The sequence below is a fragment of the Aethalodelphis obliquidens genome, unplaced genomic scaffold (assembly GCF_003676395.1).
Source record: "Aethalodelphis obliquidens isolate GAN/ISIS:26980383/991018 unplaced genomic scaffold, ASM367639v1 scaffold9, whole genome shotgun sequence".
NCBI lineage: Eukaryota > Metazoa > Chordata > Mammalia > Artiodactyla > Delphinidae > Aethalodelphis > Aethalodelphis obliquidens.
In genome coordinates this window covers 45360332-45373977 of record NW_020837953.1, presented here as the reverse complement: position 1 = coordinate 45373977, position 13646 = coordinate 45360332, and the positions used below count along the sequence as shown (strand labels likewise).

General features: G+C 48.6%; 1 protein-coding gene across 7 annotated transcripts in view; it reads right to left on the bottom strand.

The window, feature by feature from the left end:
- CTNNBIP1 (catenin beta interacting protein 1) overlaps window positions 1-13646 on the bottom strand; it is a 53096-nt gene that overhangs the window by 16097 nt on the left and 23353 nt on the right. For 3 of the 7 annotated variants that reach the window (XM_027110264.1, XM_027110265.1, XM_027110263.1), the window contains exons 3-5: window positions 2489-2607; window positions 1838-1928; window positions 1585-1769 (exon numbers count right to left, since the gene is read on the bottom strand). In XM_027110264.1, coding sequence (XP_026966065.1) covers window positions 1585-1769; window positions 1838-1928; window positions 2489-2584 — 372 coding nt within the window. In that variant the 5' untranslated portion in view covers window positions 2585-2607. Of the gene's footprint in view, window positions 1-1584; window positions 1770-1837; window positions 1929-2488; window positions 2608-3221; window positions 4125-13646 lie in introns of those variants that run through there. The other 4 variants (XM_027110268.1, XM_027110267.1, XM_027110266.1 and 1 more) reach the window with 3 other exon arrangements.

The following is a 13646-nucleotide window of genomic DNA, read 5'->3' as shown; positions in this document are numbered from 1 at the left end:
ATTAACACAACATTGTAAATCAACTATACTTCAATTAAAAAAAAAAGAAAAAGAAAAATAGGAAACCAAAAAAGCCATTCAGAATCTAAAAAAAAACTTCCCTTATTGTAAAAGAAATGTATGCGCAATGTTAAAAAAAATTAGTTTTACAAAAAACTGTGTGACTTGGAAAGTCAAAGTTCCTTATGTGGTTCCACCCTCCATCAAAATTTTCTCTAAACAACCTGGTAAATATTCTTTCAGCTTCTTTTGCTCTATACACATACATTCGTGCGTGTGTGAATATGGGCAGGGGGTAGGGAGTGTATGTGGTGGTGTTTTCTATACTGACAGTTCTATAGCTTCTTTTGATTTTTTTCCCATTAACAGCTTTCTACTTAGAGGCATTCTTACCCCTGCAGCTCAAATTCAGGTTAACCCAGTGACCCAAGACCAGGCTGGGAGAAAAGGTGATGCCCCAGGGACTCAGAAGCCTGAGGGTTTCAAGTGAATGCGGTTGGGGAGCAGGGGAGAGGGACCCACGCTAAAACCCAGATCAGCCCTGGAGGAGAAAAGACCTCTCCCAGAAGAAATATCCCAGGACGGGGTGGGGGGGCAGACTCCACACCCCTTATCTCCTCCCCAGCGGTGGCTGACAGCACAGCTGGCGCAGACAGGGTGCGGCACGAGGGTGGCCCGGGCGAGAGGCTGTCCCCGGGAGCTGCTGGGGCCACGGGAACACCCTCTACATTTCTGCTGACTTGGGCGCACAGGCTGGGTCACACCCAGCGTCAGAGCTCGGGAACCGGGTCCTGCGCCAGGGCAGAGCCCGGCGTGTGACATCCAGGAGAACAAGGGCAGCCTCAGGAAAAGCAGTCCCGTGTGCCAGGTCTGCTCACCTCCCCGGCCTCAGGGATCAGCAAACACGCCCATCAGCACTCTGCTCCTGGGAGCCCGCTCACACCAGACAGGTCACCGGCTGCACGATTCAACAGCCAAGAATTCCAAGCAATTGGAAATTGGTGGTCAGGGTCCTGGGCTACAGGGTCAGGATAAGGCTTCCAGAAAGGGAGAGCCCATTAAGTGCCCAGCAGCTTCCTGCGGCTCCAGGACAGACAGAGACAAACCCAGCTCTGCAATCGGGCTGCAGGTTTGCATCCTGGGCCCCCCAGGAACTGGCTGCAGTGGCTTATTGCTTCAGAACCCCCGTTTCCTTGCCTGCTAAGTAGAAGTAATACAGCTGGCAGCTCAAGCCTGCTAGACAATAAACACTCAGTGTTACCCACTACCATTATTACAACTGGCTGAGGGTACTCAAAAGAGAAATAGCTCCCTTGGGCACACGGAGACCTCCAGGACCACTGGGGCCACCTTCCTGGGCACAGCCAGGAACACAGCAGCCACTGTGCAGCCCGCACCTAGAGCAGGCCCCTGCACACAAGGGTGGTTTCCTTGTCCCTGAACAGGGTACTCGGGGGCGGGGGGCAGGGGCAGGCAAAGGCTGAAGAAATGCAACCACCAGAGCCTCTGCAGCTATGGGGCCCCCAGACACCTCCATTTCTTCCTCTTCCTCCCCCAGGCCTAGAAAGGGATCCCCCCCATTACCTGATTGGGTCCTTGGCTCCCAGCTGGGGAAGGAGAAGGGACCGGCCTGGAGGCTCTGGAGGCTCTGCAGGCTCCACGTCTAGACGCTGCTGCCAGCTGGGGCTCAGCTCTGTGGGTGTGGGAGCTGCCGCCCCGAAATCTCTCTCTCGTGGACCACCCATCTGGAAGGGCTGGAGCTACGCTTTCTAAAGGAACCACAACTTGCTGTCGCTGGCCACGCGGGCCCTCGACTCTCCCTGGTCAATGGACTCACCCTGGTCGATGGAGTGCTGGGGCAGCTGGCTGAGCTGGCTGCTGACCACCCCCGCGTAGGTGCGCAGGAACTCCTCCTCGCTGGCCGTCAGCTGCAGGGGCGAGAGGGCTGGGTGAAGGGTGGCCCGCACCCGCTCCCTGGGCCTCTGTTGTTGCGAACTGACCTTCTAGTTCCAGGGTGAGCACCCTCTCCCCTCTGCTCCCACCCCTAAAACTTGGTCCATGGGGCCCACAGGCCTTGGCACCGGGATCAGATCGGGGACGGGGATTCCAGCATAGGGCAGGCCCTGCTTGGGGAGCCCCTCCCTCTCCTGTTGAGAAGGGCCACTGCACATCTGCTGCCCTCTCGGTGGCTGTCCTGCCCGCCGGTCACCACCGGAAGAGAAGACTCCCGGTAGAGGGGAGGAAAGGAAGGTCAGGGCCTTTAGGACCCTCACCCACTTGGCCCAAACATGGCACAGGGAGTGCCATGCCGAACTGGACATGCTGGTGCCTGTGCCCGGGAGCCTGAATTAGCCACAGCCAAGCCAGAGGCCTGGCATCCCCATCCCCAGACCACAGCTGCTACAGAAGGTGGTCACAGCCCCTCTGCCCGCCGGCATCAGGCACCCTCCTTGGGAGACCTGCTGCTCGACGCCCCGAAGGCACTCACGTTGGAGCCCATCTTCCTCAGCATGAGCAGCACTCGGACCTTCTGCTGAATGTACATCTCCTCCGGACTCTTCCCGGGGGCCCCCTCGCGGTTCATGCCCTGGCCAGCTCTGGGGACTCCTGCAGAGCGAGGAGAAGCATGGGGTGGGGCGGTGTCAGGACGAGACATACCCGCATACCGGCACAAGTTGTCAGGCCGCCCATGTTGCATCAGGGGCTCGTTTCTGAGAGCCCAGAGCAGGTGGCGAGCTGCCCGTTCCTCCCTCACGCCTGCTGGCCCGACAGCCAGACTGAGCAGGGATCTCCCCGGAGCAGGCACTGGTGGCCAGCCCCCTCTGTGTGTGGAGCTGTCAGGTCCAGGTGGCTGAGCTGACCCAGACTTCTTGCCAGCTCTACCTTCCAGCCACCCCTCAGCAAGGCTCCTGCTAAGAGCCCAGGAGATGTGCTGCATGAAACCCGAAGTGTCCCCGTCTTTCAAAGCCAGCAACTTCCATGAGGAGCAAAGTGACATGATCAGAGGCAGCCGGCTGGGGCCTGTAGCTGGAGAAGCCATGGGATCAGTACCCAGCCCCCAGACACCAAGACAGCTCCCTCTGCCAAAGTCCCTGACGAGTTCAAGAGGCTGCCTCCTGGGCTGGGCTCCAAGGAGTCCCTCGATGGGGACGGCGAGCCCGGGGCTGCGGGCACACACACCTGCCCGGGCTCGCTGCCGCCACTCTCACAAGCCCACCCACCTGTCACAGGGTGGCTCCTGCACGCGGCAGCTGCGTCCAGGTGCAGCAGGGACCCGACCTGCAGAAAGGTCCCAGGAGAGAAGTCCCAGGGTTTCCTCCCTCCAGGAGGAGCTGGGGGGGAGGAAGCCGGGCGTGGAGGGGTTTGGGTTACACACTTGTAACTCCTGGATGAGTCAGAAATAACGCAGCAGCTGGTGGGGGTGGAGCCCTGGCAGCCCTGGTGCCAAGGAGCTGCGCTCGGAGGACCAAGGGAGCCGGGCTTGCGGGCCAAGGACACTCCTCACACCATCCATCCCTCAGGGGCCAGCAAGCCTTGGACCAGCAGGCTCTCCCAGGTGAAGGGCAGACTCAGAAAGGCGCCAGAGCCCTAGGCAGCAGCCTCCCTGGAGGCTCCTGTCAACCGCTCAGTCCCCAGAAGCTAACAGGGGCTCCGGCCCTAAAAGCCTGCACAATAGGGCAAAATGTGTATTGCGTAGCAATGCAGCTGTGCACTCAATGCAGTGCCGTCTACTTACAGGGCCTTCCTTTCCACCACCAAAGCCCAGGCTCCCTCTTCTACTGTCTGCTATCCTGTCACCTCCTCCTGGTTCAGAAAAGGGTCTAATTAACACTGGTAACCAGGAAGGAGGGGTGAGCTGCCTGCAGAATGACCTCTGGTGAGAGGCAGCCAGCCATCCCCTGGGGCCAGGTGCACGAGCGCAGCGGACAGCCCTCAGTTCCCAGCACAGCTGAGTGGGGAGGCTCGGTTCTGGGGGATCACTCCTCCTCCTGTCCACCCCTTCTCACTTCCTTCCACTCCACCACCCAGCGCAAGTAGCCGGAATGATTTTTTATTTTTTTAATTTTTATTTATTTATTTTTTTTATAAGTTGTGTGCTCTTTTTTAATTTTTTTATTTTATTTTATTTATTTTTTTATACAGCAGGTTCTTATTAGTCATCAATTTTATACACATCAGTATATACCTGTCCATCCCAACCACCCAATTCAGCACACCACCATCCCCACCCCGCTGTGGCTTTCCCCCCTTGGGGGGAAAAGTTTGTTCTCTACATCTGTGTCTCAACTTCTGCCCTGTAAACCGGTTCATCTGTACCATTTTTCTAGGTTCCACATACATGCGTTAGTATACGATATTTGTTTTTCTCTTTCTGACTTACTTCACTCTGTATGACAGTCTCTAGATCCATCCACGTCTCAACAAATGACTCAATTCTGTTCCTTTTTATGGCTGAGTAATATTCCATTGTATATATGTACCACAACTTCTTTTTTTTTTTTTTTTTTTTGCAGTATGCAGGCCTCTCACTGTTGTGGCCTCTCCTGTTGCGGAGCACAGGCTCCGGACGTGCAGGCTCAGTGGCCATGGCTCACGGTCCTAGCTGCTCCACAGCATGTGGTATCTTCCCGGACTGGGGCACGAACCCATGTCCCCTGCATCGGCAGGCAGACTCTCAACCACTGCGCCACCATGGAAGCCCACCACAACTTCTTTATCCATTCGTCTGTGGATGGGCATTTAGGTTGCTTCCATGACCTGGCTATTGTAAATAGTGCTGCAGTGAACATTGGGGTGCATGTGTCTTTTTGAATTATGGTTTTCTCTGGGTATATGCCCAGTAGTGGGATTGCTGGATCATATGGTAATTCTATTTTACTTTTTTAAGGAAACTCCATACTGTTCTCCATAGTGGCTGTATCAATTTACATTCCCACCAACAGTGAAAGAGGGTACCTTTTTCTCCACACCCTCTCCAGCATTTGTTGTTTGTAGATTTTCTGATGATGCCCATTCTGACTAGTGTGAGGTGATACCTCACTGTAGTTTTGATTTGCATTTCTCTAATAATTAGTGATGTTGAGCATCCTGTCATGTGCCTCTTGCCCATCTGTATGTCTTCTTTGGAGAAATGTCTATTTAGGTCTTCTGCCCATTTTTGGATTGGGTTGTTTGTTTTTTTAATATTGAGCTGCATGAGCTGTTTATATATTTTGGAGATTAATCCTTTCTCCCTTGATTCGTTTGCAAATATTTTCTCCCATTCTGGGGTTGTTTTTTCGTCTTGTTTATGGTTTCCTTTGCTGTGCAAAAGCTTTTAAGTTTCATTAGGTCCCATTTGTTTATTTTTGTTTTTATTTCCATTACTCTGGGAGGTGGATCAAAAAAGATCTTGCTGTGATTTATGTCAAAGAGTGTTCTGCTTATGTTTTCCTCTAAGAGTTTTATAGTGTCTGGTCTTACATTTAGGTCGCGAACCCATTTTGAGTTTATTTTTGTGTATGGGTTAGGGAGTGTTCTAATTTCATTCTTTTACATGTACCTGTCCAGTTTTCCCAGCACCACTTATTGAAGTGACTGTCTTTTCTCCATTGTATATATATCCTTGCCTCCTTTGTCATAGATTAGTTGACCATAGGTGCATGGGTTTATCTCTGGGCTTTCTATCTTGTTCCATTGATCTATATTTCTGTTTTTGTGCCAGTACCATATTGTCTTGATTACTGTAGCTTTGTAGTATAGTCTGAAGTCAGGGAGTCTGATTCCTCCAGCTCCATTTTTTTCCCTCAAGACTGCTTTGGCTATTCGGGGTCTTTTGTGTCTCCATTCAAATTTGAAGATTTTTTGTTCTAGTTCTGGAAAAAATGCCATTGGTAGTTTGATAGGGATTGCACTGAATCTGTAGATTGCTTTGGGTAGTAGAGTCATTTTCACAATATTGATTCTTCCAATCCAAGAACATGGTATATCTCTCCATCTGTTGGTATCATCTTTAATTTATTTCATCAGTGTCTTATAGTTTTCTGCATACAGGTCTTTTGTCTCCCTAGGTAGGTTTATTCCTAGGTATTTTATTCTTTTTGTTGCAATGGTAAACGGAAGTGTTTCCTTAATTTCTCTTTCAGATTTTTCATCATTAGTGCATAGGAATGCAAGAGATTTCTGTGCATTAATTTTGTATCCTGCAACTTTACCAAATTCATTGATTAGCTCTAGTAGTTTTCTGGTGGCATTTTAAGGATTCTCTATGTATAGTATCATGTCATCTGCAAACAGTGACAGTTTTACTTCTTCTTTTCCAATTTGTATTCCTTTTATTTCTTTTTCTTCTCTGATTGCCACGGCTAGGACTTCCAAAACTATGTTGAATAAGAGTGGTGAGAGTGGCATCATTGTCTTGTTCCTGATCTTAGAGGAAATGCTTTCAGTTTTTCACCATTGAGAACGATGTTTGCTCTGGGTTTGTCATATATGGCCTTTATTATGTTGAGGTAGGTTCCCTCTATGCCTACTTTCTGGAGAGTTTTTATCATAAACGGGTGTTGAATTTTGTCAAAAGCTTTTTCTGCATCTATTGAAATGATCATATGGTTTTTGCTTTTTCAATTTGTTAATATGGTGTATCACATTGATTGATTTGCATATATCGAAGAATCCTTGCATCCCTGGGATAAATCCCACTTGATCATGGTGTATGATCCTTTTAATGTGTTGTTGGATTCTGTTTGCTAGTATTTTGTTGAGGATTTTTGCATCTATATTCATCAGTGATACTGGTCTGTAATTTTCTTTTTTTGTAGTATCTTTGTCTGGTTTTGGTAACAGGGTAATGGTGGCCTCATAGAATGAGTTTGGGAGTGTTCCATCCTCTGCAATTTTTTGGAAGAGTTTGAGAAGGATGGGTGTTAGCTCTTCTCTAAATGTTTTACAGAATTCACCTGTGAAGCCATCTGGTCATGGCTTTGTTTGTTGGAAGATTTTTAATCACAGTTTGTTGGAAGATTTTTAATCACCGTTTCAATTTCATTACTTGTGATTGGTCTGTTCATATTTCTGTTTCTTCCTGGTTCAGTCTTGAACGGTTATACCTTTCTAAGAATTTTTCCATTTCTTCCAGGTTGTCCAATTTATTGGCATAGAGTTGCCTGTAGTAGTCTCTTAGGATGCTTTGTATTTCTGCGGTGTCTGTTGTAACTTCTCCTTTTTCATTTCTAATTTTATTGATTTGAGTCCTCTCCCTCTTTTTCTTTTTTATAAATTTATTTTATTTATTTATTTTTGGCTATGTTGGGTCTTCGTTGCTGCACGCAGGCTTTCTCTAGTTGTGGCGAGTGGGGGCTACTCTTTGTTGCGGTGTGTGGGCTTCTCATTGCAGTGGCTTCTCTCATTGCGGAGCACGGGCTCTAGGTGCCTGGGCTTCAGTAGTTGTGGCACGCAGGCTCAGTATTTGTGGCTCGTGGGCTCTAGAGCGCAGACTCAGTAGTTGTGGTGCACGGGCTTAGTTGCTCCGCGGCATGTGGGATCTTCCCAGACCAGGGCACGGACCTGCATCCCCTGCACTGGCAAGCGGATTCTTAACCACTGTGCTACCAGGGAAGCCCCCTCTTTCTCTTGATGAGTCTGGCTAATGGTTTGTCAATTTTGTTTATCTTCTCAAAGAACCAGCTTTTAGTTTTATTGATCTTTGCTATTGTTTTCTTTGTTTCTATTTCATTTATTTCTGCTCTGATCTTTATGATTTCTTTCCTTCTGCTAACTTTGGGTTTTGTTTGTTCTTCTTTCTCTAGTTCCTTTAGGTGTAAGGTTAGATTGTTTATTTGAGAGTTTTCTTGTTTCTTGAGGTAGGCTTGTATAGCTATAAACTTCCCTTTTAGAACTGCTTTTGCTGCATCCCATCGGTTTTGGATCGTCATGTTTTCATTGTCATTTGTCTCTAGGTATTTTTTAATTTCCTCTTTGATTTCTTCAGTGATCTCTTGGTTATTTAGTAATGTATTGTTTAGCCTCCATGTGTTTGTGATTTTTACATTTTTTCCCCCTGTAATTCATGTCTAATCTCATAGCATTGTGGTCAGAAAAGATGCTTGATATGATTTCAATTTTCTTAAATTTACTGAGGCTTGATTTGTGACCCAAGATGTGATCTATCCTGGAGAATGTTCCGTGCGCACTTGAGAAGAAAGTGTAATCTGCTGTTTTTGGACGGAATGTCCTATAAATATCAATTAAATCTATCTGGTCTATTGTGTCATTTAAAGCTTCTGTTTCCTTATTTATTTTCATTTTGGATGATCTGTCTATTGGTGTAAGTGAGGTGTTAAAGTCCCCCACTATTATTGTGTTACTGTTGATTTTCTCTTTTATAGCTGTTAGCACTTGCCTTATGTATTGAGGTGCTCCTATGTTGGGTGCGTATATATTTATAATTGTTATATCTTCTTCTTGGATTGATCCCTTGATCATTATGTAGTGTCCTTCCTTGTCTCTTGTAAGCTTCTTTATTTTAAAGTCTATTTTATCTGATATGAGTATTGCTACTCGAGCTTTCTTTTGATTTCTATTTGCATGGAATATCTTTTTCCATCCCCTCACTTTCAGTCTGTATGTGTCCCTAGGTCTGAAGTGCGTCTCTGGTAGGCAGCATATATATGAGTCTTGTGGGGTTTTTTTGTTTGTTTGTTTGTTTGTTTTTGCGGTACGCGGGCCTCTCACTGCTGTGGCCTCTCTTGCTGCGGAGCACAGGCTCTGGATGCGCAGTCTCAGCAGCCATGGCTCACGGGCCCAGCCGCTCCATGGCATGTGGGATCCTCCCGGACCGGGACACGAACCCGCGTCCCCTGCATCGGCAGGCAGACCCCCAACAACTGCGCCACCAGGGAAGCCCTGGGTCTTGTTTTTGTATCCATTCAGCGAGTCTGATTTGCTCCTTGTCTTTTGGTTGGAGCATTTAATCCATTCACGTTTAAGGTAATTATCGATATGTATGTTCCTATGACCATTGTCTTAATTGTTTTGGGTTTGTTTTTGTAGGTCCTTTTCTTCTCTTGTGTTTCCCACTTAGAGAAGTTCCTGTAGCATTTGTTGTAGAGCTGGTTTGGTGGTGCTGAATTCTCTTAGCTTTTGCTTGTCTGTAAAGCTTTTGATTTCTCCATCGAAACTGAATGAGATCCTTGCCAGGTACAGTAATCTTGGTTGTAGGTTCTTCCCTTTCATCACTTTAAGTATATCATGGCACTCCCTTCTGGCTTGTAGAGTTTCTGCTGAGAAGTCAGCTGTTAACCTTATGGGAGTTCCCTTGTATGTTATTTGTCGTTTTTCTCTTGCTGCTTTCAATAATTTTTCTTTGTCTTTAATTTTTGCCAATTTGATTACTATGTGTCTCGGCATGTTTCTCCTTGGGTTTATCCTGTATGGGACTCGTTGCACTTCCTGGACTTGGGTGGCTATTTCCTTTCCCATGTTAGGGAAGTTTTTGACTATAATCTCTTGAAATATTTTCTCTGGTCCTTTCTCTCTCTCTTCTCCTTCTGGGACCCCTATAATGTGAATGTTGTTGCGTTTAATTTGTCCCAGAGGTCTCTTAGGCTGTCTTCATTTCTTTTCATTCTTTTTTTTTTTTTTGTGGTACGCGGGCCTCTCACTGTTGTGGCCTCTCCCGTTGCGGAGCACAGGCTTCAAACGCACAGGCTCAGCGGCCATGGCTCACGGGCCCAGCCGCTCTGCGGCATGTGGGATCCTCCCGGACCGGGGCACAAACCCGTGTCCATTGCATCGGCAGGCGGACTCTCAACCACTGCGCCACCAGGGAAGCCCTCTTTTCATTCTTTTTTCTTTATTCTGTTCCGCAGCAGTGAATTCTAGCATTCTGTCTTCCAGGTCACTTACCCGTTCTTCTGCTATTGATTCCTTCTAGTGTAGTTTTCTTTTCAGTTATTGTATTGGTCATTTCTGTTTGTTTCTTCTTTAATTCTTCTAGGTCTTTGTTAAACATTTCTTGCATCTTCTCGATCTTTGCCTCCATTCTTTTTCCGAGGTCCTGGATCATCTTCACTATCATTATTCTGAATTCTTTTTCTGGAAGGTTGCCTATCTCCACTTCATTCAGTTGTTTTTCCTGGGGTTTTATCTTGTTCCTTCATCTGGTACATAGCCCTCTGCCTTTTCATCTTGTCTGACTTTCTGTGAATGTGGTTTTTGTTCCACACGCTGCAGGATTGTAGTTCTTCTTGCTTCTGCCGTCTGCCCTCTGGTGGATGAGGCTACCTAACTGGAATGATCTTTTTAAAAGCCAGAATGGATGACATTTCTCCCCACTCCAACCTACCCCAGGATACGCTTCACGCCCTTGCCAGGACCCCACATGGCCGGCTCTGCCTCTCGCTCCCACTCCTCCCCTCTGTCTCGCTGGCCCCCAGTTTGTTTCTAGGACCTGCCAAGAAGCTCCTCCCCAGCAGCCTTTGCACTGGGGTCCCCAGGCTGGAACTGGCTTCTTTTCCGCTCGCTTAGATGCCTTCCTGGGGAGCCTTTCCTGACTGCATGACTGCGGTAGGTCGTGCGCCCCACCCAGGCCCTCTTGGGCACGTGGTCCCATCGCATCCCAGTTTCTTCTTCTTTTGTTTTTTTTTTAGGCCACACCATGCGGCATGCAGATTTTAGTTCCCCGACCAGGGACTGAACCCGTGCCCCCTGCATTGGGAGCATGGAATCTTAACCACTGGACCACCAGGGAAGTCCCTTGTCCGCTTCATAGCGCACCTGCCGGGGTGCTCACTCACTGTCTTCCTGCACCTGCTGGAGGGCCGGGGCCGTGGCTGCTTCGCTTGCCCCGTCTTCCTTCAGCCCTGGCCCAGTTGGCTGAAGAGAGAACCCAGACAGCCTGTGGGGTCTGGGCTTCCACCCCCTACCATCTCCACATCACTTACGGTCAAATACAAGTCCCTAATCCAGTCTCCATAACCAAATTTAGCTTTTCCAAAGACTCTCATTCCTGAGTATTTTGTGTGCCTTGGGCTGTCGTGTTCTCCGAGGTCATCTGAAATGCTCCATGAAGACTTCAAATTGGGAATTAGGGCTTCCAGGGGTAAAAGTCTTCTGAGTCTGTCCTGTGTCCAAGGGCTAATGGTCAGTTGGCCCTCTCCTTGTGGAAGTCAAGGGATTGGCCACTAGGTGTCGCCACACACAAAAGAACCAGAGCCCCAGGGCCACACCCACCCGCTCCCCTACCTCCGTGCTACTGCCCCCTCACCCCCCACCCCCTCGGCCCCCAACACAAGCTCCCCAACGGCCCTTCTGGTTCAAGGCTTCATAGTGGTCCTACTGTCACAAACCACCCCCAGTCCTGGGTCCCAGAGCAAGCGCTATCCCCCCATTTAGGGGCCAGCTCTACCCAGGCAAGGATATGTCTCTGGTTTTGCTGTGCATCCCAGGACCTCGGGACGCTGGCTTCACAGAGGTTGAGAGCCCCTTCCTCACTGTCCTTTCCTGACCAGCCAAGCTTCCTCCAACAGGGGTATGAGGGCTCAGAACCCACAGGAGTGTGTGTGGGTGCCCGTCTCAATCATTTTACACGGGGTCTATTTCACAGAACTTTGCTCCTCCCAACAATCCTACCCTTGGCGTCACGTACGGACCGGTTCTGTTCCACTGTAGCTCCACTATCCCCGGGGACCCACCACGCTCACACTGTGATTACCAGGGGGCCTCACACACCCAGCCATGGGCCTGGGGTGTCGCTGGGGCCTGAATGGGTCTTTGGGGCCAGGTCACTCCCTGTTCACACTTCCCTGGCAGAGACCAGTTCTTAAACTGTTACTGCGTGCCTTGGGAGGACTCCTGCCCTTCCTAAAACTGCTGGTCTTCTAGGATTCTTCGAGCTCTAGTTTGAGCTGACTCCACCCTGCTGCCTGACAGAGAGAACACCCAGGAATGGGTCAGGGCCGACGGCGGCGTGAACACGTGTTCCTGCCCTCCGCACTCCAATCCTGATGGACGAGAACATTGGGACCTGTTTACATAATTCCGTCCGAAACAGAAGCTGCATCAAGGGTGCCAATGTGAAGGAAATAATTGAAGCGAATCAACCACAATCAACCCAAACAACAACGACCTTTCAGTCGCTGGTAATGCTGCAAGTGTATTACAGTGTGTTTTGAGTTTGGTGCCTATCCAAGCGAACATGTGGTTAAGTTTTCATCACAGTTTTGACACACATCAGATTAACTTCACTTGAGAATTCTTATTCTTCCCTGTAGGGATCAAAAACTGGTCTCCACTAAAATGTGTTTAAATTACCTAAGTCCAAACTGCAAAGAATTTGGACACAATAATTATTCATTCAGTCCTCAGCTGTGAGAGCTGAAGGTAAGGTAACGCTGCTTCTCACGTATGGTCTCCTGGCGACCCCACAAACACACCACCGCCTAAGATGGTGGAGCTTCCATCCTAAATCCTAAGAAAATCCCTCAGTGTTAACTGCCCAAGTCAGAGACAGACCTGCTCCCTCTCTTAAGATATAACATTCTGGAAGCTAAACAGGGAAAGGCATACAGGAGCCAAAACATAGAAAATGGAAAGAAACAGGCAACTATCAACTATGCAAATGAAAGGCGAGGGGAGAGGCTTGTGGCTACGTGGATGCTGTGTCACAGATATCCACGGCTTACGCGAAAGTGGGCGTGATTCCAGAAAATCACACCTGATTGGGACAAATGCACTTCAGAGAAACTGAGTTCCATACATTCACTGCAGACACACAGATGCATTCACCCCCACACACACACCTTCTACACACTTCTGTTGGTTCTGAGCCTGCATCTCTGTTGAAGGAAGGTGGGTAGGTAAAAGACAGTCAGGAAGGGGTTCCCAACCACTGGGAAGGGTGTTTACAAAGTGACAAATGTGGCTCGTGGCCTGGGAGGCCGCACCACATTTTCTGGGAGGCATCGAGGTCGTCCGTAAGATACCACGTTCCTGCCCAGAGATTAGAGGGACCTAATCTCTATGCACATGAGCTCCAGCTTGGAAACAGCTGATCTCACTTTGGAAGAATTGGGAGGTAGAGCAGGAAAGACCCAGAGAGCAGGACATGCAGAAGTCAGACCCATTCTGATAAACGACTTTGAAAGCTGGCCTCCCTTTGACAGGCGGGGGATGGGGGTGGGGGGGGGGGGGGGGGGGTGGCGCCCAAATACAAACACAGCCACCTGCCCTCCTTTTTATTTATAAACTTAAAGCTAATGCTGTTTAACACCCACACTTATGTAAATTGGAATATACGTTTATACCCGGGGTGGTCTACCACCTGCTTGTAAATGCTGCCTGACCTCGGGCTTGGCCAGACAACAGGGGGCGCCTATAGGTACACAAGCCACCTCTCCCCCATGGGTCCCAGCACTTGACTTTCGTCCATTTAAAAAAAAAATGTGATATATTTTAGATGTTCATGTTTTAAAATGTACATTTTCGTCTGTACAATGTTTACATTGCATGAAAATACAGTGCCATATAACTGTGTGACTCACAGAGCTTATATAAAATATTAATTCAGACCTCACACATCTTAACAGCCTAAAAGACATCAGCAGAACCACAACGCTCACAGTTAAGAACCCACACAGCTGAAGCAATGAGCATTATCAGGGACGATG